This window comes from Diabrotica virgifera, chromosome 2 (genome assembly GCF_917563875.1).
Source record: "Diabrotica virgifera virgifera chromosome 2, PGI_DIABVI_V3a".
NCBI classification, from domain to species: Eukaryota; Metazoa; Arthropoda; class Insecta; order Coleoptera; family Chrysomelidae; genus Diabrotica; species Diabrotica virgifera.
Genome location: NC_065444.1, coordinates 134,066,116 through 134,092,968, shown reverse-complemented (window position 1 = coordinate 134,092,968; position 26,853 = coordinate 134,066,116). Strand labels below are relative to the sequence as shown.

The 26,853-nt window shown below is 33.5% G+C and overlaps 1 protein-coding gene across 4 annotated transcripts in view; it reads left to right on the top strand.

The window, feature by feature from the left end:
- LOC126879629 (uncharacterized) overlaps positions 1–26,853 on the top strand; it is a 442,662-nt gene that overhangs the window by 118,461 nt on the left and 297,348 nt on the right. For all 4 annotated transcript variants that reach the window (XM_050642814.1, XM_050642813.1, XM_050642815.1 and 1 more), the window contains 2 exons: positions 12,228–12,607; positions 24,607–24,827. In XM_050642814.1, coding sequence (XP_050498771.1) covers positions 12,228–12,607; positions 24,607–24,827 — 601 coding nt within the window. The remainder of the gene's footprint in view (positions 1–12,227; positions 12,608–24,606; positions 24,828–26,853) is intronic.

The window sequence follows — 26,853 nt, the reverse complement described above, 5'->3', positions numbered from 1 at the left end:
TATCTTATTTAGACTTCCAGCACTCTTACTACCTTTCGCCATTCTTTTTGCTATTTCTTGGTTCTCTTCGTTCCTATTTGTTAGTGTTACTCCCAAGTAATCGAATTGGCCGACAATTTCGAAGTTATATTCTTTACTTGGGCTTTGTATCTTAAAGGACTGTCCCAGATGATTTTCATTTCCCTTCATCACCATATATTTCGTTTTCTCTTCGTTTATTTCTAAACCATATTCCTTGGCTGTTCTTTCTAGTCTATTGAAGATTTCTCTTAATTCTGCAGGTCTCCTTGTTATTAAGGTAATATCATCTGCGTATGCTACACATTGATGCCTGTGATGATAAACTGTGCCTTTAGTATAGATATTGCATTCTCGTATAATCTTCTCTAAAATTAAATTGAAGAAATCTGTTGATAACGGGTCACCTTGTCGCAGGCCTCTATTGGTGATAAGGCTATCCGAAACCCGTTCTTCTATCATAATTTTACTTTTAGTGTCACTAAGTATGCATTTAGTCAATCTTACTATTTTTGGTGGAAATTCAAAATATTCTAGTGTTTCATATACTTTACTTCTTTTTATGGTATCGTATGCCTGTTTAAAATCAATAAATAACATATTTAATGCTAGGTTGAATTCATATGAGCTAGATAAAATTTGTTTCATTGCAAAAATTTGGTCTATTACCGATCTTTGTGCTCTAAAACCCGCTTGATATTCACCTAGACAATTTTCCACTTTTGTTTTAATTTTATTTCTAATTAATATGGCCAGAATCTTATATACTGTATCTTGTAGAGCTATTCCCCTGTAATTTCTACAATCTGTAACGTCTCCTTTTTTATGTACAGGACATAGGATAGCTTCTTTCCACTGATTGGGTATATTTTCTTTGATCCACACTTCGCATATTAACTCGGTGATTTCTTCTTGAAGCCCTTCGCCACCATCTTTTAAAAACTCTGCAATGATACCGTTTTCTCCCGGTGCTTTGTTGTTTTTTAAGTTTTCTATGATATCTATAATTTCTTCCTTGGTAGGTACTTCTTCATTCACATTTGGGTCTCTTTCTTCTTCATGTGGTAGTTGCATTTGCTCTATTTCGTCTTGATCGTCTGTGCATAATATATTCTGGAAATAATTGGCCCATCTTCTTAATTTTTCATCTATTCCACCTATCAGATTTCCCTCTTCATCTTTATAATATCTTGATGCGGTTTTGTACTGGGTTCGGTCGCGTTTTATTTCTTGGTAGAAATTCCTGACTTGTTTATTTAAAAAATCTTCTTCAATTCGGTCTAATTTCTGCTCTAGATTTAACCGTTTCTTTCTTCTACAGATCTTCTTTGCTTCCCGTCTTTTTTCAGCATAGGCTTGTTTACTTTCTTCATTATTTCTCATTATGCTGTTTATTCTGGATTTATTTCGCTCCCTAATTGCTTTCTTACAATCTTCATCGTACCAGTCTGTTTGTTTACTTTGTCTTTTTCTTAGTAATACTAAGTCGGCTGCCTCTTGAATGTTTCCCCTTAGCTGTACCCATCTGCTTTCTATATCATCTACTGTTGTCTGGCTTTCTATTTTCTGTTCAATTTTCTGCTTGAATTTTTTCTTAACCTCTTCATTCTGAAGTAGTGCACCGTTATATCTTTTCATTTTTGTGCAACTATTCTTAGGGATTGTGGGAATTATTTGCTCCATTTTGACTTTGACCAAAAAGTGATCAGAATTTGCATCTGCACCTCTATAACTTCGGCTATCTTGTATGGCTCTTGCATGTTTGGCTTCTATTAGCAAATGATCTATTTGATTTACTGTTTGTCCATCTGGTGATACCCAGGTACCTTTATGGATTTCTTTGTGGTCGAAATAAGTGCTCATAATTCGCATATTGTGTTCGAAAGCAAATTCTATTACTCTTTTTCCATTCAGGTTACTCTCCCTGTGTTTACTTTTTCCCCCTGTTATTTGTTTGTATACGTCCTCTCTGCCAATCTTGGCATTGAAATCTCCTACAATTATTTTTGTGTCGTATGATGGTATTTGGTAGAACAGATGCTCTAACTGTTCATAAAAGCTATCTTTAACATCTTCTTCTGTATTTTCCGTTGGTGCATGTACATTTATAAGGGATATTTTTCTGTATTTTCCCCTCATTCTTATTTTGCATAATCTGCTTGTGACTGCCTCAAAATCTATCACCAGACTGGCAAATTTTTTCTTTATAAGGAATCCAACTCCAAATATACGTTCATTGTCTCCACTGTTGAAGAATACATAGCTTCCCACATCTATGCAGAAATTTTCTTTTTGTTTAGTTTCTTGTATAGCTGCAATATCTATCTCATATTTCTCCAATGTATCTGATAAATTTTTTAGTGCCCCTACTTCAAAAGTCCCTCTAACATTCCATTGTCCTATCATAATCATATTTCGTGCCTTATTCGTTTCCGTATTTATCTGTCCACTGTGTTTGTTTAGACTTAGTTTTTTTCCATTTTCTCTAATTTTTCGGGACTCTTAATAAACAAGACAGACATAATAACCATTTAAGAAGTACTAAGAAGAATAGAGAACAGTGAGATATTGTAGTCCATCAAAATAAGAAAACTACAATATCTGGGTCATATAACATGTGATGAGAGATATGAATTCCTAAACTTAATAATACAGGAAAAGATTCAAGGAAGGCGCAGCATAGGTAGAAGAAAAATGTCCTGGCTGAGAAACCTCAGAGAATGGTTTGGATGCAGCTCAACTGAACTCTTTCGGGCTGTAGTGTCAAAAGTTAGAATAGCAATGATGATTGCCAACCTTCGTCTCGGAGATGGTACGTAAAGAAGAAGAAGTCAATCTGTTCAAACTATCGCTGAGTGCGATACATTCAAACATGGGCATAATAATTATTGGTGGTGCAAAATTTTGCGGTTAAGTTTATAATAACGATATTGAATGTTGTTCGTTTATTTTTGATATCATTAGTTTAGTAAAATAGCTTTCAATAACGGTTACGATCCACACATCATAAGCAAGCTCGTTCATAAAAGACAGCTCAAGGTCTTAAGACATGCTGCGTTCCCTAGGGATTTGACAACCAAACCTACTTATGCTTCCATACCATTCCACGAAGATAGACTATCTGGGGATATTTCAAATATTATAAAAAGATCAGTAGATAACATTCAAATTTCTTTTAAGGTATACAACAACTTAGGACAGTCTCTATCCTACTCCAAAGATAGTATCAACTATATGAATCGTAGTGGTGTTTATAAACTACAATGTTCTGACTGTGATGCCACTTACATATGAAGAACTTGTAGATCACTTGCTTCTCGCTCTCTTGAACACACCAAAAGAGAGAACACCTCTACCTTTTCACAACATCTTAAACAGAAAAATCATAATCTGAATATCCCAGATGACGTCTCTCTTCTGCACAACATCCCACGGAAAACTTCTTAAAGTTGGACTTGTCCGAGGACCTAGAAATAATCAAAGAAAAACAAAAAAGTCCGAACTGTGTCAACCGCCATGTTTCGTTCAACCGGGACTTCCATCCACTTCATCGACAACTCTTTTTTAACTCCTTTCTTAATTACAATATTACTTTCCACCCCTTTATTACTTCCTGCACTTTCATATAGTCACGTTTACAGTTGATTTGGTACAATCAACAATGATTTTCTTTCTTTTTTCATCTCTATCTATTAAACCACTATCATATATTTAGTGATACACATATAAACTATCATCTGCTATCATCATCCACATACATCTCCATCTCTAAATTTTCATCTATATACTATCCATGACTATTTTCACCCCATCTATTCATACTATAACCAAATCTAATAGTCTCACTACTCTTTCTGGGTCCCGTTCATGTCACATTTTTATTATTAATCTCATAAACTTCTTACACTTCACCCTCTCCCTTTGGTTAACTACATCATATGACGGTTTGTTTTGTCGAACCCTTAGAGTTCAGAGTAGCCTGCGGGGTCCTTGGGAATTAGTCGCCTGAGTCTTAGCTTGTTTTATACATCACTTCTAGATTATGAGACATTTTTACACTTCTGTCATCCCCACTGTGATCTTTTATTGAACTTACACATACTCCAACAACTACCAACTATTCAAATAAAATCGATAACTTAAATCATACGATCAACATAAAATTGCTTTTCTAAACCCCAGGTGTACACACAAGAGGGCTTAATATCGTTTCTCAGTTTCGATCCAACGTGTAATGTGGTTTGCCTACCACTTTCATTGCAAACATTCTAACTATTACATCAAGTTTATTTTCATTTTAACGGATTATTTACTACAGTGGGAGTGACTGTTGTCACTGTTCGTAATTTAACAAGCTTTACAATAGAGTTCACATAACTAACAAGGAAATTTTAACTTCCTGTGGAACTATCTGTCATGTCATCGTTCAGAATTTCCGCTATCACAGCCACTTGCCACCATACAGTCATGATGTGAACAAGTCAGATTCGAGCTCAATGGTACCTAGATCATGGAAATTGGAACATCCATGTTTAATTTCACATTTTACTTCTATGTTCCTATGACGGATCAGTTGTAGATAGATAGATAGATATTTATTTAAATAGAAAAAATCTAATATACATACAATATAAAGAAAAGAAAGTACACTATAAATTTTTGATATGTTGTTTAAGCAATATTTTGAAATTATTGAGACTAGTACATTTTTTTACAGCTGCAGGTAACTGATTAAACTTAAGGAAGCTTTTAAAAAAGAGCGAATTCATCGTACTTTTATACATAGTTCTAGGTATATATATATATATATATATATATATATATATATATATATATATATATATATATATATATATATATATATATAAGAAATACTGGATATTAGTGACTGTCAATATCAACAAACAAGTGGTTTATTAGGGTTGCAGTCAGAAGTTTGGCCAGGATATCAAAGAAACACTCTTTTGACTTTTTGTCTAGCTTTCGGGGTTGTTTGACCCCTTTATCAAGACTCTGTAATATAAAACAAAAATGTAAGTATTTTAAAATATTACATTGTTTTAGTAAACCTACTAGTCGTTGAGATTATTAAAGAGAAGCTTGATGATGCTCAACATTTCAAATTAACACAAATATTGAAAACAGAAAACAAAGGACACAATACATTTTAAAATTTTTGAATAATTAGCAGAAATACAATAATTATTCTGTCATGTTAACCTACTGATAATGTAAGTCAAAAACTCTGACACATAGAGAACAGAAAGAAGAAACAATCAAATTAAAAAGTATCAAATAAAAAAGTAATTAAGTGTTATGATTATTGTGGTTCTTTTTAAAACATCAGAGGCCCATACAAGGTGTGTTCAAATTCACTAACTGTACTTAAGAGTATGCAACTCATTATACGTCCATGTGTGTTTTGTAAAACAAACAAGTATTTTTATGTTTTGGTTTTTAATGTTGCGCAAGTAGATAACAATATATGTTGCTAAGTTTTTCTATATCTGATTTTTTATTTATACATGAGTTGCTAGATTTTATGCAACACATTTCTACAAAAACGCGTTTACAGTGGTTTGTTTCCCTTGCCAAAATACAGGAACCCTCGAAATTGAACTCATGTTTCAATGTTATAGCATGTTCTGTTAGTGCACATGCATTTATTTTGTTAACTTTTATGTCACTACGGTGACTGATGGCTCTACTATGGAAATTACGAGATGTTTCGCCAATGTACACGTTGTTACAATTGAAACAAGGTATAGAATATACAACATTCGAAGATTCCTGCATAGTGAAGGGATCCTTAGTTTTTGTGTATAACATAGACACCGTTTTCACATTCCTTGTTGCGATTTTTAAGCCATTCACATTTTTGAAAATGTTGAATAGCTTTGGTGTCAGATCAGGAATGTAGGGCAAGGAACCAAAAGTTATTTTGGGTGGTACTACTGATGTGTTGCCACTGTTGCCTGTCAGTTGTCGGACTTCATTATTATGACAATTTCGTCCGTCAGCTGATTGACAAGAAGGAGAACCAAAAATAAGTTTGTTTAGAAACCCCATGGGCAGTAAAATATCTCCCATCCTATGTAATTTTGTTTTGGATGAACTTATAACAACGTGTAAAGAAAGGATACCTTTTCACATGCCTTTTATTAAACGATATGTAGATGACTTGATTTTATCGGTTCCAGAGAACAAAGTAACTGATGTTTTAAACACTTTTAATAACCAATGTGAACACCTTAAGTTTACGGTTGAGAGGGAGGCGGATAATATGATTCCTTTTTTAGACATGCTCATTCATCGTGGCAGGGATGGCATTCTGAAGACTGAGTGGTATCGCAAACCTTGTTTTAGTAACCGTTTCATAAATTTTCATTCCCAACACCCATCTAAGATGAAAACAAACTTGGTTTTGGCCTTAAAAAGTAGAGTCACTAAATTGTCGCACCTGGAATTTAGGGATAGGGGACTAAAAAAGCTGAGATCCATATTATTAGAAAATTCTTATCCCATAGGGTTTCTAAACAAACTTATTTTTGGTTCTCCTTCTTGTCAATCAGCTGACGGACGAAATTGTCATAATAATGAAGTCCGACAACTGACAGGCAACAGTGGCAACACATCAGTAGTACCACCCAAAATAACTTTTGGTTCCTTGCCCTACATTCCTGATCTGACACCAAAGCTATTCAACATTTTCAAAAATGTGAATGGCTTAAAAATCGCAACAAGGAATGTGAAAACGGTGTCTATGTTATACACAAAAACTAAGGATCCCTTCACTATGCAGGAATCTTCGAATGTTGTATATTCTATACCTTGTTTCAATTGTAACAACGTGTACATTGGCGAAACATCTCGTAATTTCCATAGTAGAGCCATCAGTCACCGTAGTGACATAAAAGTTAACAAAATAAATGCATGTGCACTAACAGAACATGCTATAACATTGAAACATGAGTTCAATTTCGAGGGTTCCTGTATTTTGGCAAGGGAAACAAACCACTGTAAACGCGTTTTTGTGGAAATGTGTTGCATAAAATCTAGCAACTCATGTATAAATAAAAAATCAGATATAGAAAAACTTAGCAACATATATTGTTATCTACTTGCGCAACATTAAAAACCAAAACATAAAAATACTTGTTTGTTTTACAAAACACACATGGACGTATAATGAGTTGCATACTCTTAAGTACAGTTAGTGAATTTGAACACACCTTGTATGGGCCTCTGATGTTTTAAAAAGAACCACAATAATCATAACACTTAATTACTTTTTTATTTGATACTTTTTAATTTGATTGTTTCTTCTTTCTGTTCTCTATGTGTCAGAGTTTTTGACTTACATTATCAGTAGGTTAACATGACAGAATAATTATTGTATTTCTGCTAATTATTCAAAAATTTTAAAATGTATTGTGTCCTTTGTTTTCTGTTTTCAATATTTGTGTTAATTTGAAATGTTGAGCATCATCAAGCTTCTCTTTAATAATCTCAACGACTAGTAGGTTTACTAAAACAATGTAATATTTTAAAATACTTACATTTTTGTTTTATATTACAGAGTCTTGATAAAGGGGTCAAACAACCCCGAAAGCTAGACAAAAAGTCAAAAGAGTGTTTCTTTGATATCCTGGCCAAACTTCTGACTGCAACCCTAATAAACCACTTGTTTGTATATATATATATATATATATATATATATATATATATATATATATATATATATATATATATATATATATATATATTTTTATATATATAATTTACGCAAAAGAGAATTTAAAGAAATGGTTTGGATAAAAAAATCAAATTGCATTAATAAGAGATCTGACATTGATAAATTAAGTATCATTTATAATAACATTTTGTCTTATTAAAATTTGTTGAAATATTACTAATAATTCTACCTAAAATAAAATTTTTTTTTTATTTCTTCTATCATAAATTACAACAAATTATGTCATTAATTTCTTTCCCAACCTATCGAATTATTATAGTAGTCCAACGACATTTTTTTGAGTGATGTCGAATTGACATACTATCAAAATTTTTACGTTTACATATTACTTTTAAGAAATTTTCATGTTTTTATATAAGTTGTATAATTATTAATTTGTAACCACGAGCAGTAAGTTAAGTTTTGTTTTGAGTTTTATCTAAATTTAAACATTTTTATTTGTAGATAGTCTTGATAAAGAAAATAAAATTTTCGAAAGCTCGACTAATAAGTTCAAAGTGTTTCACTGAATAGCCCAAATATTTATTGACTGCATTCCCCAATAAAAATTTTATTACATTCCAACAGTCATTACATATTAACAATCATATATATATATATATATATATATATATATATATATATATATATATGTCATCTAAACCTCTGGTATTCATCATCATTCTCTTTACCTTATCCCTATGCGGGGTCGGCTTCCCTAATTGCATTTCTCCACACAGTTCTATCTTGGGCCATATCAATGTTAATCCCCTTTACCAACATGTCCTGCCTTATCGTCTCCCACCAGGTCTTCTTTGGTCTTCCTCTCCTACTCTTTCCAGGAATCTGCACTTCAGCTATTCTTCGTATTGGGTGGTTAACGTCTTGACGTTGAACATGACCAAACCATCTTAACCTATGCTCTCTCATTTTGGCATCAATTGGTGCCACACCTAGACTTCCCCTAATATACTCATTTCTAATTTTATCCTTCTTTGTCACTCCACTCATCCATCTAAGCATTCTCATTTCCGCCACATGCATTCGTTGTTCCTCTTTCTTTTTCACTGCCCAACATTCAGTTCCGTACATCATAGCTGGTCTTACGGCTGTTTTATAGAATTTTTCGTTCAGCTTCATTGGGATTTTTCTGTCACACAACACATCACTCGCTTCTTTCCTCTTCATCCATCCAGCCCTAATTCTACTGCATGCATCTCCATCGATTTCTCCATTACTCTGTAATACCGATCCTAGGTACTTAAAACTATTGCTTTTCACAATCATTTCACCATCCAAAGAAACCATTTTATTTGTAGTAGCTCCATCTTTAAATGAACATTCCAAATACTCTGTTTTTGTCCTACTAAGTTTTAAACATTTTTCCTCCAGAGCTTGTCTCCACTGTTCCAGTTTTTGTTCAAGTCTCTGTCACTATTTCCTACTAACACGACATCATCAGCATACATTAAGCACCATGGAATGTTACCCTGTAGTTTCGCTGTTATCTGGTCCAAAACGAATGAGAATAAATACGGACTAAGCACAGAACCTTGATGCAATCCTACTTTCACATGAAATTTATCAGTCTCTCCCACACCTGTCTAACACTAGTCGTTACTCCCTCATACATATCCCTCACAATCTTTACATATTCACCAGGGACTCCTTTCTTATTGTGTGCCCACCACAGAATCTCTCGAGGAACTCTATCATATGCTTTCTCAAGATCAATGAATACCATATGAGCGTTTGTTTCTTTACTCCTGTATTTTTCCATCAACTTCCTTATAATGAAAATTGCATCTGTTGTTGATCTACCCTGCATAAAGCCAAATTGATTCTCGGATATTTCGGTCTCTTCACGTATCTGTCTATCAATTACTCTTTCCCATATTTTCATGGTGTGGCTAAGCAGTTTTATGGCCCTGTAGTTTGTACATTGTTGTATATCTCCCTTGTTTTTGTAAACAGGTACCAGTATACTGCTTCTCCATTCGTCTGGCATTTGTCCAACTTCCATAATTCTATTAAATAGACCTGCTAGCCACCTTGTTCCTGTCTCTCCCAATGCTCTCCATACTTCCCCAGGAATATCATCTGGTCCTACCGCTTTTCCTTTCTTTATTTTTTGAAGCGCTTGAGCCACTTCCTCGTTGGTTATTTTGGTGACCATTGCTGCTACTGTCTCCGTTGACTCTACGGGCTGTCTGTCAAATTCTTCATTTTATAAGCTGTCAAAGTACTTTCTCCATCTATTTTTGACATCCCTTTCGTGAACTAGTATTTTATTATTTTCATCTCGGATACATCTAATCTGATTAAAATCTTTTGCTTTCTTTGCTCTCTGTTTGGCTATTTTATATATCTTCGTTTCGCCTTCCCTGGTATCAAGTTGATCGTATAGGTTTGAATACGCTTCTGCTTTGGCTTTTGCTACTGCTACTTTCACTTCCTTTTTCGCCACCATATAGTTTTGAAGATCTGTGTCGGATCTGGTTTCTTGCCACTTTTTATATAATTTTCTCTTCTCTTTTATTTTTCCTTGTACTTCGTTTGACCATTACCAAGTCTCTTTATCCTCAAACTTTTTTCCTGACGTTTTCCCAAGTATTTCAATAACAGTCTCTCCAATGTCATTTTTCTCCAAATTCTATTAGGGCTTCCTTTCATGTTCCAACATGTTTTTTCTACTATTCTTCTCCTGAATAGACCTTCTTTCTCATCTTTCAGCAGCCACCACTTGATTTTTTGTGGTCCTCTCCGATATTTTTGTTTAGTTTCGCTTTTTTACTTCGATGTCCAGAACAAGCAGCTTATGTTGTTGGCTTACTGTCTCACTAACTATTACCTTGCAGTCCTTGCATTCACGTATGTCTTCTTTCCTTATCATGAAGTAGTCTATTTGGGATTGATGTCCACTTTTGTAGGTAATAAGTTGAGTTTCTCTCTTTTTAAAGAATGTGTTAACAATCGCCATATCCAATGCTGTTGCTAATTCAAGCATGTCATCTCTAGCTTCATTTCTAGTTCCAAAGCCTAATCCCCCATGTATTGTTTCATATCCTGCCTTGGTTTGGCCCACATGTGCATTGAAATCACCTCCTATTATAACTTTCTCCTCTGCTGGAATATCACTCAGTACGTCTCCTAATTGATCATAGAAATCTCTTCTTTCATTCTCACCGAGACCTGTTAGTCAAAACAAAGTCTAAACTAAGTTAATACTGAAAATAAACGGATGTGACTACTACCCCACCGTACGATTTTTCGCTACGTAAGAATGTGTCAAAAAATTTGTGTGATGTTATTCTTTTTCTGATAATATATATTTATTGGTGATAAATGTTACTATTACTAGCGTAATTAATTATTTGATATAGATTAATAATACAAAAATAATGAGTAAGCAAATATAGTATTATGAATTTCTCCATGTTAAAGTTGCCAGTGGACGTAAATAGTAACAGGAATTTAAAAAATGTCGTTTATGTCAGCTGCATTAAGTGATTAAAATGAAAGTAAACTTAATGAATTCAGATCATTAGGTATCCAGATCATTTTCCAGACATTATCTGCAAATAAATGTACATTCGTAAAAATATACTAATCTGTAACTTCATACACTATGATTGAAAAGTCAGAGTAATAGGTACACGTTTGGCGAACTCATAGACAGAAGTTAACCATATTTACAGATGATTACTTACAAATTTTATTGACGTATTTTAATTAAATAAATACTTACTAAACCAAAAATACACTATAATATCAAAATAGCTCTTAAAGGAACTGAATTTATTCAAGTAAATACGACTGATTATTAAAATTTATAAACTCTACCGAACCCAACCCAGTTTCACTGTCAAAGTGACAGAAATCGAATCTGTCAGATTATAGTTGACCAGCACGATTACTCGAATAGTAGTTTATACAATCATTATCTCTACTCGTGTTGAATGTTTTTTCTAAGAATGACATTAGAAGTACAGAATTAGTCAAGTGTGAGTTTAAATTTTCTACTAAATTAATATAACTACGTTGAACAATTGTATCGCCGTCTCACTCTGTCAATTATAAATATGTAACTGCGTATGTCTTGGATAACGTTTTTGCTTTGTAGACAACACTTAATAATATATCTCTCTCGTTTGTTATTTATAGAAAAAGGCAGCAAATCTAAAATATGTGCTTGATATGATAGTTCATGGGTATTCTTTCATTTTTCCGACTGTACTTTGCATTATCTTATCAGGTTATACACATTTTAGGTAAACACAGATGATGATTGGTCATCCGATCGAAAACTAGTTCTGTTCTGTGATGTAGCCCTGTATAGGGATTTTAACAAATATACCTTTTATAAAGGATTTTATCGCTTACTTTTTTTTATTAAAATGAAATATTGAATCCATTTTAACTTTTCAACAATATATTTAGTATAAAATTCAAAGTCGTTTTCCAAATTTTCCAGAGCTCCTTCCGAGACCGATCCGAATTACGAAGAACTACGGCATCGAACATCAAACGCCAGTGATAGTTCAGCTTATACAAAAATCAAAGATTTAAAGGATGGTTATTCAGTCGTCAAAAAGAATAATACTTTGTCGGTGTGCAACGCAATAGATGAGCCAAATTACGAAAGCATGCAAAGTGAGCATTCCATAGAACCAAATTATGAAGGTTCTAAATCGAATAGCAGTGAGTCTGATCCTAATTATGAATCAGTTAATCATAACGATCCTAATTATGAGAGTGTCAAAGATTTGGACGACCCTCCATATGAAAGGTTAGATGAGGATTCGAGTAGGACGAATTCAGAACTCTCAAGTTGTGATAGGTTAAAAAAGATGGGTAAGTATATTTGAATATATTTTATGGTAAATATTAATCATGGCTATAGAATTTTTTCAGTTTGTACCTCAGAAAATATATTAGTACGTTCTTAAACAGCAAAATATTGCAAAACCTAGAAATTTTGAAGAACCGCTTGGATTGACATCAAATTTGGCATACAAATAGCTAAAAAGTCAAAGAAAAAAATTGATATCGTGCCTACGTGTGCTTTTGCCCTGGGAATGAATTTCACCCCTTGTAGGGGGTGAAAAATATACGTCCAAAATAAGTCCGGAATTCGATAAACTGACTAATTCTAAGTAACTTTTGTTCAATTGAGTTTTTTTATCAAGTCAATACTTTTCGAGTTATTTGTGAGTGAATATGTTCATTTTTCAACAAAATAACCACGTTTTTAGATGGTTTTTCGCAAATAAAAGTGTTAAAAGCTTTATCTTTATTTTATAAAAAAATTTCTAGCATCAAAAGTAAACAAGTTACGCTCAAAATAAAGTGGGCCACTTTTTTTTGGTAAAAAGATCGGGATCACCCCATACCATACCATTTCACGTGCACCATTTCGGTGCATCGTGCCGAATATACGTGAAGAATTTCAACTAGCTAAAATAAAGCTTTTTTAGTAGTAAATAGGGAACTTAAATTAATTGAAATTGTATCAGTTTCATTAAAAAAGAGTGCCCTAAGTGTTGTGATAGTAAGTGTCAAAAATACATGGTAAGGAAATCTACATTTTAGGTTAAAATCACTAAATCTAACAGAGACATCAAACATTAGCAAAAAGTTTTTTAACAAAATACTCATTACTTTTTGAGCGACATTGCCAGATTGTGAGAAGTATAAGGTTAGTTGGTTCAAAAAATTTAATATTAGTTCAAAGACGTGTCACTCCGGAAAGATGCCAAACAATATTTGTTCCTGCTGTAATACAAAAGTTCAAGATAAATTACAGATGTTGCAATGCTCTATCTGCAAGAAGTGGTTTAAGAACACTTGTGTGGATGTTTCGACCTCGGAAATCATTGCCTCGGTGGCAATGAATAAAGGTTATGATTGGTCTTGCATTGGATGTAGAGACATAAAAAACGACATCAAAGAGCTCAAAACATTAATAGTTAGTCTTCGCGATGAAATTAAAGATCTGAAATCCATCCACAGCAACACTCCCAAACCGAGTAATACCGATATAGCGCCGAATTTTGAAGATATTGTTAATGAGATAGCGGAACACCAAAAGCGTAAATGCAATCTAATAATATATGGCCTTGATGAACCAGATCATAATGAAGCCTCGGATATCAAGAATAATACTGACAGAAACAAAGTTGCGGAACTACTCGGCGTAGTTAATCCCAACATCAACATTAACATCCTTAAACCGTTTCGACTTGGTAAATTTCCACCTGAAAAGAAAGGTCCTATAAAAATTACATTAAATAATGAATCTCAGGTTATTTTTGCTATCAAAAACGCGAAAAAAATTAAGACCAATCCATCATTGACTGCTGTTTCAATTTCATTTGATCGAACTCCAAAACAGATAGAATACTATAAGAAAGTAAAAGAAGAATTGACTCTGAGGCTTTCAGTTGGCGAAAAGGTTCGTATTAAATATTTTAGCAATGTACCTAAAATAATTCCGTTAAACTGAATGCACCCAGCAGTAACTCTAATGACTCCGTATATGTTTACTATCAAAATGTGAGAGGTCTTAACACCAAAGTCGACATCTTCTCTTCTAACGTTAGTGACTGTGAGTACAATGTGATCGCGCTTAGTGAAACTTGGTTAAAATCAGATGTGAACTCCAGTGAATTTTTTCCTTCTAACTATGATGTCTATCGTAATGATCGTCAACTAGATCAGTTAGGACTTACATCTGGTGGTGGAATTTTAATTGCAGTTGATAGTACAATAGAATCGGATGTTGTAGGTACATCCCACTTACCTACATAATATTTTTCCTATGATTGATATGTTTAGTTTGTAAATGTTTTGCTCCTTTTAGCACATTTCATATAGCTGTCGTTTACATACCCCTATCTATTTCGTTAGAATATTTTGAAAATTTCCTTGAATCGTTTGAAAATTTGGATGTTTTAAACTCTGAACAAGTTATTATTGTAGGCGATTTTAATTGTCCAACATTTATTGATAATGATATGGGTGATAACAAAACTCGTTCACTAATGAATATGCTAGATTTTTTAAATATGAAGCAGTCTAATGATATTTTAAATGGTAATTTTAGATTATTAGTAATATAAACTGTACGGTAACTAGGGATTTTATACCTTTGGTGAATGAAGATATTTATCATCCATCTCGGTCAATTGAATTAAAGGATATTATTAAAAAACGTAATAATTTTAACTCAAATATTAAGAACAAAACATATAACTTTAAAAAGCGAACTATCTTGACCTTTATAATAATTTTATTTATACAAATTGGAACTTTTTAGACAACTACTGTCTTACAGTTGATGAAGCGGTAGGAAATTTTTACAACAAATTTTATGAAATTCTTGACACACGTGTTCCAGTCTATTAAAATTATAAACATCGATATCCAGTTTGGTATACGGGAGAAATTATTAAACTCATAAAAGAAAAATTCAAGCTACATAAAACTTTTAAACGAACGAATATTGTTTACTACCATGAATTTAGTAGATATAGATTAGAAATAAAACAAAAGTGTAAGGAAGCATACAGTTTATATTTACAAAATATACAGATTAAGCTGACACAAGATCCAAAATATTTTTGGTCTTTTGTTAATCATAAAAACAATACTTCTAGAATTCCAGGAAATATGTGTTATAATAATGAATCATTTGATAACTCTCAAGCAATAGTCAATTCTTTACCAGATATTAATGATGAGTCTAATTTAAATTTTGACCCGGGTACCTGGTTGGATATTAGTTGTGAACCAATAACGGAAAAGGAGATTTTAGAAGCTAGAAAAAGGTTAAAGAACAAATTTACGTCATGTCCAGATACAATCCCATCATTTCTTTTTAAAGATTGTCTGCAAGTTTTAATAAAACCAATACAAACAATTTTCAACTTAATTTTAAAAACGTCAACATTTCCGGATGCTTGGAAAATAGCCAAGGTTTGTCCTATTCACAAATCAGATAGCCGTAATATCGTGAATAATTATAGACCAATCTCTATTTTGAATAATGCTGCTAAAATCTTGGAAACCATTTTGTACAATCCTATATATGTATCTGCTAGTGAAGCGTTTTACATGTCTGCTCATTATGGGGACAAGGAAAGAACTAACTATAAAAATACTGGGGGGTCAGAATGGGGCTAAAAAATTTTACGTTACTTTTTTATTCAACTGTTTGTCTATATATTTCATCAATATTTTCAAAAAAATTCAAATCAATGCTTTCATCATGGGTACAATATCAATACAATACAGTTAGTACGCTACAATAACATACAATTCTGTTCTACGATACTTACAATACAATACCAGTATACATATGGGGTTACAAGTTAAATACACTATGATGTATGAAATGGTACATGCCTATACAATCAACAGCATGACCAAATCAACATCACAACAAAATGTGTACATACTTACACCTCTTTGGAAAAATTATTAACTTCTGCAACAAAACCTACAAAAATGGGCTCTTTCATGGGGACTAACAGACTGAAACAGTTTCGGGGGCACTAACAGACATGAAACAGTTTCTGGGGGCAAGACAAGAGGAATCTGGGCTAAACTACATGGGAAGACTGGGGCGATATTTACTCAGGTCAAACTTCAGGGTGTACGTTACAAATGTAACACTAAGTGGGGTGTGGCTAAAGACATTGGGGACTAGTAGATAGGCTAACTACTAGTTGAACATGTCTACAAGCTAGACTTGTAACAATGGGCATACAAAACATGACACGAGTCAAGCTTCCATGTTATCGGAAACACCTGCACCACAAACTGAGATCGGCTGCCCAAGGGGACGGGCACTGCCTAACAGTTGTAGTACAAATGAGACCGAAAGGAGGCTAAAAGGACATGGTAGTGGGCACATGCTAATGGGGTCTGAGGGAGGCAAAAAAAGATACGGGCCCGACACGTTGGGTGCCAGTTGAAGCGTTTTGCGAACAACTGGAGCCAGAAGGAGGCCAAAAATGAGTCGAGCCACACACGTTGGGCGGCATTTGAAGAGTTTTACATGTCTGCTCATTATGGGGACAAGGAAAGAACTAACTATAAAAATACTGGGGGGTCAGAATGGGGCTAATGAAGAAGAAGCAGACACATAAAGCCTCGTTGCAGGACGGCAGCTCATTTGTTGTGCGGGAGCTAGGTCGTAGATTCGTTAGGGAGGGTGAAGGGGTGTTAAGATGACTAAACTACCATAACAAATACAAAGGGTACTTACTCTGACTAGAGGATCTTTCTACTATTTAAAAAAAGGACGCCGTTCGAAACAAATCCTCTGGTTCATATATGGGTACTTACTAAGACTTTTTTCTCACTTACGGGGTACCAAATGGGGGAACATTCATCATTGATTCCTCTTTGGGGTTAGACTGGGCAACATCTTTTCTTTTACTGGCTTCTATGCCATATTCTTTCTTCTGTACTAAAACTTACACACAGTTGCATTAGAATTTAGTTAAAATTTTTCCAAAACAAGGTTACAGAAATAAAATGGTAGATACACTTACAAAACGTTTATTCAAAACTTTAAACTCTTACCAGGTTTATTCAAAATTTTACTACAAAAACAATGATTACAATGATTACAAACAAAACAATTACAATTGAACTTGTTGGGCAGTATATGTCAAATAAAATTTGACCTATTTATTTCAACACAAGATTTGACGTAGCTGTCAAATGTCATAAGTCTCTGCCTTTTTTTACCATTATGAAAGCAAATTTCTTTATACAATTATTTACCAGCAATTTATCCACTTGAAATTTAGTAAAATTTAAAAAACGTATCATACCTTAAAAACAAAAAAAAAACTCTTCGTCACAGTCACAAACTACAGGGGAGGGGTTCATCAACAAACAGGGTCATCGAACTGAGGCAGGGGGCAGGGGGAGGACATGGCTTCTTTCTTCAATTTCAGGGCAAATGGGGACTTGGAGACTTCATTTCTGGGAACTGGAAACAAAACATCACGGAACAGGAACGACATTTCTTCGATGAAATCAGGGCTTGACCATCATACATAACACAGGAAAAAATGGGCAACAATGCCGGTTTGTAGAACTGCGTGTTTGACTCTCAAGAGGCTTCGATTTTCCATTAAATCCAACACTATATGTGGAAAAAAATCCTCTCAGAGCACTCACCACACATTCAGATCTTCACAGCGACCATTCTACATTTTACCGGCGGGGAACAAAGGGACTACGCCCTAATTCGAGCGAGTACCAGCCGAGGAGATGCTATCACCTTGGGACGTAAAGCTGGACTAATTTGCGCTTCGCTCTGAAGCTACTGATAGGGAAAAATACGACGGAAATACCGAGCGATTTTGATCCTTAGGGATGCTTAGTTGACAAGAACTCAACTTTCAGTTCAACATTTCTTCTAGAAAGTTCATCTACGCATCAGCCATTTCTTACAAATAGTAACACATTGAAATGTTATGCAATACTTCATGGCTGTATACAGGGACGGCTTGGGATCTTATAATGATATTGAACTTCACAAAATAAATTAAAAAAATAGGCATTCTTTTTGGGAATTGGGATATTAAATTAATGTTGGAGTTTTTTCAAACGCTACACTAGGAATCTTATATCTATGGATTCATGAGCGCAAGATCCACTACTAGTAATCTTGCAGTATTTAGTCAGTATTTATGTAAATCACTTGACGCAAGGGGGCAAATTGATGCAGTTTACACTGACTTCTCAATAGCATTCGACAAGATAAACCATCGAATATTATTACAAAAACTTTCTTCGATGGGAATTAACAATACTTATTTCCAGCTTCTCAAGTCTTACCTGTCGCAACGCAGACAGTATGTTTATTATAATGGCTATAGTTCAGAAATATATACTGCAACTAGTAGAGTCCCGCAAGGATCGAATTTAGGCCCATTGCTATTTTTATTATTTATTAATGATTTGAGTGAGTCCTTAGATTGTAATAAGCTGATGTTTGCGGATGACTTGAAATTATATGTAACAATTAATACCTTAGAAGATTGTGTTATGTTGCAAACACAGATTAATTTATTACATAATTGGTGTCTACAAAACCAACTTCACCTAAACAAATCTAAATGTAAGATTCTTACTTTTAGTCGTAAATATAATAATTTGATGTTTCCATATGAAATTGATAATGTTGTACTAGAAAGAACTAATTGTATCAAAGATCTGGGTATTTACATGGACTGTCAACTAACATTTAACTATCACATTAATTCTATTGTTTCCTCGGCATATCGCTCATATGGTTTCATTATTCGCAACTGCAAAAGTTTCTATAATCTATCAGCACTAAATGCTATGTATATGAGCTTAGTTAGATCCAAATTGGAATACGGTTCTTTAATATGGAATCCTGTTTATTTTAAATATTCCAACGTTATCAAAAGGGTTCAAAAAAATATCTAAAATTTTTAACCTTTAAAGTTACAGGAACATATCCCCAAAGGGGTTGTGATTATGTCGCTTTGTTATATTGATATATTTATTCATATTTTTAATTTTATTTCATTAGAAATGCGTAGGAATCAATCAGCGATATTATTTTTGCATAAACTATTAAATGGTGGAGTTGACTGTCCTAATTTACTAGCACAAATCGATATCTTTGTTCCTCGGGTATCAGCTCGATCTAATAATACATTTGTGTGTGAATGATCCTTCACGAATATAATGTTGAAAGTACCAATCAACTTAATGTGCAGAAACGCAAACAAACTATCTAATAATTGTGATATCTTCTGTTGTAGTGCTTATGAATTAAAAAAACAAGTGTCGAGCTCTTACCTAAGGTATTTAATTTTGGTTTTTTTGTCTTTATAACGTATATTTGTTTTCTTTTTTATTTATTTATTTGTTTGCATGAGAATTGTTTATTATTTATTTGTAAAATTGCTCTGTAAATGGGTAACTCTTGGGCAATAAACGCTATTATTATTATTATTATTTCACAAGTTACTTTACTGGTGTATGTATTGTTTATATGATCTGTAAGTTTCATCGGTTCAACGTTCTTATTTTTGAAAGGGCTGTAGATGCAAAGGCTTGAACGAATCACTAATCATGAGTGTATGCAAATTTAGAAACACCAAATCTTAACCAGTCTTTGTCTTACAGAAAAACAACAAAATACAGGATATTCAGAAAAGTAAAGCCGACGGGTTTTATTGTTTGAGATTTTTGGTACCTCTAATAATTTTTAAGTTATTTTTAAAAAAAGCATTTTTTTCAAAATTAAACATTTTAAAAATGTTAATTTAAAACCAGTTGTTTTCACAAATAAGCACGTTGAATCGATGAAACTTACAGATCATATAAACACAACATAAATAAAGCAACTTGTGAAGCGGTAACGATTAATTTCATTTAAGTTGCTAAATAGCTGGTGATTTTCCCGATTTTTTTGCCAAAACAAAAGGGACCAACTGTATTTTGAGCGTAACTTGCTTACATTTAATACTAGAATCTTTCTTTATAAAAACAGGAATCCATCTTTTTAAACTCTTTAAAATAAGTCAAAAATGAATAACCATTTTCAATTTCGTTGCAACACGAAACTACAGCCGCATCATTATTCCAGTTAAATCAGAGAGTGCAGCAAGCACCTCTTCCGGTTTCGAAACTTATTAGTCTCTCATCAGGAGGCACATATGCTGCTCTCTCTGATCCAACTAGGACAAACCCCGACGTGCAGTCACGGATTGCAATGAACGAAATGGCAGGGATGCCCTAGCGGCAACTGCTAGCAAAAAACTAATTTTTCAATCTAATAGCACATAAAACAACATCCAAAAATGTTATTCTACATCCTACCAGACTGAAAACAATGGGAACCTTCTCTGGTAACACCTTCTACAATTTGCAAGCCATAACGGATGCTGAGACTAAGTAAGATGAGGGAATTTTACAATTTATAATTCACGTCCCATCTGCTCAGCGCAGTAAAGTTTAAAAGTTTTAATGAGTTTTCTCCAAAAATCCAAAAAGTTATTTCACGTTGAAATATTCTATTTGAAATTTGGCGAATATGAACGTATTTTCTTTATCTATAACTCTGCTTCTACTAGGTCTAGAGACTTTATGCGTACATTTTTTTAACTTTTTTACAGGCTATATTTTAACTAAGAATGTTTTTTTCGATAAAATACTTTTTGAATTATTTGCGAAAAATTGTCGAAAAACGTGTTGGTTTTGTTGGAAAATGAACATATTCACTGGCAAATAACTCAAAAAGTATTGACGTAGTGAAAAAACTGTATAGAATAAAAGTTGATTCGAATTTGTCACTTTATCGAATTCCGGACTTATTTTGAACGTATGTTTTTCACCCCCGAGAAGGGGTGAAACTCACCCCCAGGGCAAAAGCACACATCGGCACAATATCACTTTTGTTCTTTGACATGTTCGCTATGCGTATGCCAAATTTCATGTCAATCCAAATGGTTCTTTAAAATTTACAGCAAATACCGTCAAAGAATGTACTATATCAGATATTGTCAATTAGACGTTCAACACTATCTTTTAAGACAAACTTCAAATTTGACGTGATTACAATAAAAAAAGAGCGTGGCACTTGGGAAGTGTCGACAGTTTTTTTTTTTTTTTTAATTGTATTTAATTTTTTAATTAATAGGTAATTCTTTCTGGTATCAACCGAGAAACGAAAAATATACATACGTAGCAGAAGAAATAAATGCGAGAAGCATAATTGACTACATAGTATATCCTCGAGACGCAGAACTAACGATACAAAATATAAAAACAGAGAACGAAGCCGAACTCGGTACCCAACACAGACTAGTGACAGCAGAGATAAACATGAAACTAATGGAAATAATAGAGAGTCCTCAATATACAAGAATAGCAATACATAAGATGAAAAATATGGAAATGAGGAAGTTATACCAAAGAGAGACAGATAAAATACTCGAACAGCATGAAAACAATGAGGAAATATGGAATATGGAAGAGAGATGGAAAAAATTGAAAGACACGTTATGGAACACTGCAAAACAAGTATGTGGAATAAGAAAGAATGGGAAGAATAATAAAAGAACTGGATGGTGGAATAAGGAAATAAAGCAAGCTGTAAAAAAGAAGAAAGAAATGTGGAAGCGATACATAAACACAAATGAAGAGCAAGACAGAGACGAATACAAAAGACAGAGAAATATAGTGAAAGAACTAGTAAAAGATGCGAAGAAGAAGAGCTGGAAGGAATTCGGTGAAGATTTGAACGAAGGTTTTGGGAATAACAATAAACAGTTTTGGAATAAAATAAGAAGCATGAAAGGAACAAAAAGGAAACAAATAAGAGGAATTCGAAATGAGCGAAATGAATTGAAAACAAACATACAAGACATACAAGAAATGGAATAAGCACTATAAAGAAAAATTCGAGGCAAGTAACCAACAAAATGAGGAGAGAGGACAGCAGGCAAGAGAAGTGAATAGAGACAATCGAGTAGACGAAATTCATATCAAATATATTGAAGAAGGATTGGCAAGAATAAAGATTGGAAAAGCGGGAGGTGCCGATGACATAGATCCAGAGATGATGAAATACGTGGGAGAACGAGGCAAGCTTTGGCTACTGGAAATAATGAGGGAAGCATGGAGAACATAAAAGATACCGGAAGACTGGGAAGAAAATTTATTGATACCAATACACAAGAAAGGAGATGAAGCGGAATGTGATAACTATAGGGCTATATGCTTATCATCAGTGGCTTATAAAGTCTACACCGGGATAATAGAAAGGAAGCTCAGGAAAGAACTGGAAGGAAAACTAGAAGAAGAACAAGCGGCTTTTAGGAAGGAAAGAGGAACAACAGATAATATATACATACTGAGAAATATAATTGAAAGGAAGAACGAAATAGGAGAAGACATATATTACGTTTATAGATATTAAAGCTGCTTTTGATTCTATAAATAGAGAAGTAATATGGTCAGTAATGGATGATCTGCAAATCCCGCAAAAGATAGTAAGCGTGATAAAAAGTACATATAGAAACGTACTTGCTAAAGTACAAATAAACGGAAACAGATCGCCAATAATAAACCTAAGGAGAGGAATAAAACAAGGGGACAGTCTCAGCCCAGTTTTGTTTATATTATTAATGGATAGAGTAATGAAGAGCGCTAAAAGAAGGTCAAGGCAATTACAGTCAATAATAGGGTACAGGAATTTAGTACCAGTGAGAATGGAGGGATTACTATATGCAGATGACTTAGTACTAATAGCAGACAATAAAGAGAAAATGCAAAAATTCATCGATATCTGGGTGGAGGAAATAGAAAATTTGAAAATGGAGGTAAATGTAAAGAAAACGAAGACCATAATAGTAACCCAAAAGAAAAGGGAAGAAATACACCAAACGATATTTAGGTGCAAAAACGAAATAATAGAAACAGTCTCGACGTTTGAATACCTTGGAGTAATAATATCAGAGGATGGAAAGATAGATCAAGAAATCTCATACAGAGCGAAAAAAGCAAATAAGATCTACTATGCACTAAATAAAACAATATTTGGAAAGGAAGAAATAGATAAAGAAATAAAACTGAAGGTATACAACGCAATCTCTGTACCAACTTTAATATATGCAAGTGAGACATGGGTAAACAATGCAAAAATAGACAGTACAATAAACGCAGCGGAGATGAAACGGTTAAGAAAAATAGCAGGAAAAACGAAATTGGACAGAATAAGAAATGAAGATATTAGACAAAGACTGAAACAGGAATCGATAATAACCAAGATACAAAAAAGAAAATTAAAATCGTATGGACACATTAACAGAATGGACCAGGGAAGACTACCAAAGCAGGTGATGGAATCGAAAAGATATGGTAAAAGAAGGAAAGGGAGGCCAAGGAAGAGATGGATCGATCAGATTATAGATATTGGACAGGAAAAAGGAAAAACACATCAACAAATGAAAGAGTTAGCAAAGGACCGCAAGAAATGGAAGAGATGGATAGAAGATGAATAAAACCTCCGACGCCCCTGAGGGGCATAAGGAGTTTCGAGAAAGAAGATGAAGAAGTATTTAATTTTCTTAATGTCCGACTGGTATATTATTTGACAAATAATGACATGATTTCGAAGTCAGTTAAGTATGATATAATGCCCTGGGGCGTTATTTTGAAAAATTATGCATTAAAACGCATAGTGCATTAAATTTAAATAACTAGTTAAATACTGTCAAGTTGACAAATAATAACCTAAAAGGCACCACGGGTATTATAGATAATGACGCTTTCGGTCAACGTATATTCCTCGGGCCAAAGGCCCTCGGTATATACACCATTGACCTCAAGCGTTATTATCCTTATAATACCCTTGGTACCTTAATAACTATTAATTTTATTCATTTTTTTAATTGAGTTTAATTATGTTTAATTTTATTTAAATTTAATTACTTTTATTTAATTTTCTTTAATTTTATATAATTTTATTCATCTAATTTTATTTAATAATACACTCTCTCCAAGATGAATCCATCTTGTCTTTTGATAAGATGAATTCTCCACAAGAGTACTCTTCCTTAAATAATTTTTCCATTAATTATAATTTCTGAACAACATGTGAAATAGGACAATTCAAAAAATTAATGTTTGTATTTTAAATAGACCAGGCCGACTGATTCATTCTCCTTCCTGTTTGTTGTGTTGATACCAGTAGTTGCTGATATGTGATATAGTAGTTACATACCGTATATGACTGATTGTATGACTAATGGTCCAACCCAAAACATAAAGAATGTTCTTTATTTCAGAATCGGAAAAGAACGATACTTCTGAAAGTTCAAATAGCATAGGAAAATCATCCTCAGAGAAAACTGATCCTCCATATGAGCAACTAAATAACGACACTGATTTAGAAACACCTGGTTACGAAAAAATAGGCGCGAAATCCCCCATTACCAACTCGATTAGTGATTGTAGCCGTAATTTAACGGATCCAACAAATATTCACGATGAAGATGGCATTTTTCAGGTTTGATTGGTATATTTTTATTATTACCAATGTCTAGTCTAGTTTATTTTTTTGGAAGCCAATAAACTTTTTACATCAGTAAATGAACGTGAAATACTGCAAAACTTTGTAGTTTTCCTCGTCACGACGGATATTTTTTTGACAAAATACTTTCTTTTTGAGTTATTTGAGAAAAACTGTCTTAAAATGCGTTTTTTTTTTTGTTGAAAAATAATCATTTTCACTCGCAAATAACTCGAGAAGTATTCACTTCGTGAAAAATCTCTATAGAACAAAAGGGGAATTAGTCAGCTTATCCATTTCCGGACTAATTTTGAAGATATGTTTTTTCACTCCCGAGAAGGGGTAATTTTCATGCTACAAGTAAAAGCAACCCTGGAATTCCTGGAAGTAAGGATGTGAAGTAGAAGGTAAGACGAACCTAAATCCAAATTTTTAAGCAAATCCGTTGTGAGTAGGAAAATTACACGCCAGAATTTACAGGCCTAATATTGTTTGTAGTTACTTTTCCTCATGTTTAATATCCAGTGATAACATTATTTATTTCCGTATAAGTAATTCGTGTTATTGTGTAAGTGATACGACCTTTCATCAAGACAGTTATTTAACAGAAATCGTATACGTTAGGCAGCGTTTAGACGCCGCGATAAATGCGAGCAATTTATCGTAACGATCGAGTTGTTTCAACTTATAATCAGTCGCGACAATATATCGCAGCGTCTGAACAAGCTTTAAAAAAATCAATAAATCCTAGCAATTTATCGTCACAATAAATTGCTCGCATTTATCGCGGCGTCTAAACGCTGCTTTAGAATTTGAGTAAAGTTTATTATTAAATAAACTGTATTTGTTCGCAACTGGCTGCTCATTACCAATGCAAATCTTACTGATCTGCAAACAACAGGTAAAGTGGTCAAACTGAAATCACTCAAAATAATAACTTCTGCTGATATGCAAGTCCACCCTCTTTACATAGAAATAACAATACAAACCCATAGATTATTTATATCTATATATCTTAAACAGGTATGAAAATCATGGCTCACTGTTGGAGAATCAAAAAGATACAGATTTATATGTTAAATGAAATTAATGTTAAAGTGGATATATCGTATTGATATTTAACAATGTGCATAATTTAAAACTTACCGATTTGCGTATCAATTATGGATTTTCATCTCTTCCTCTTCTTCTGTGTCGAATTGATTGTCTGGCCCGATTGGAATGATTATATATTGACAAAGTGCTTCAATTTTTTTCTCTCAACAGTCCACAATCTTTGTTTCTCTTTTTTTACGTTGTTACCTTTCGTTACGTTGTTTATGAATAACAGTTGTTTGACATCCTTCAATTTAAAAGCTATATTTTGTTTGGCCACTTCACCTTTTATTTAAGCCCATCTTAACTCTAAAGGATTTAGCTGACAATGTAATACCGTTATTCTTTTTAGTTTTGTCATTTCGTCAATGTCATATTTTTTATAGTATGATGTATACAGGCGCGGATCTAGAACTTCATGATAGGGGGGGGGGCAGATTTACCGTAAATATTATATTGTCCAGATTTAACCATACGACTCACACTTACTCTAGGATAAAATTCACTTATCCCAAATACCTACGGTATCAAAAGGATTGAGCTCTGGTGGTACTCTTTCCGTGTTATCAAGCCGTAGGTGACTTGCTACGTCGGAGTATCTCCCAAAAAAATTGCTTACGCATCTGAATATTGAGAGTATTACACATTTATTATTCCAGATTTAGCGATACCGCTCACACTCCCTCAAATGGGAAAGTTCATTCAGCTCAGACACCTTCTACTTCTCTTTATCTACATATCACACACATAATGTTAATTGTTCATTGGAGCACATGTCAGTTGTTTCATCCACCAAAATAGAAAAATATTTGCTTCACTTAACCACATCAACAATTTTTTCTCAATAACAATGTCACAACAGTCTATGAGGTCATTTTGCGTTGCTTTACTTATAAGCGTTGAATTCTTGGGAGCATTTTTGAGATGG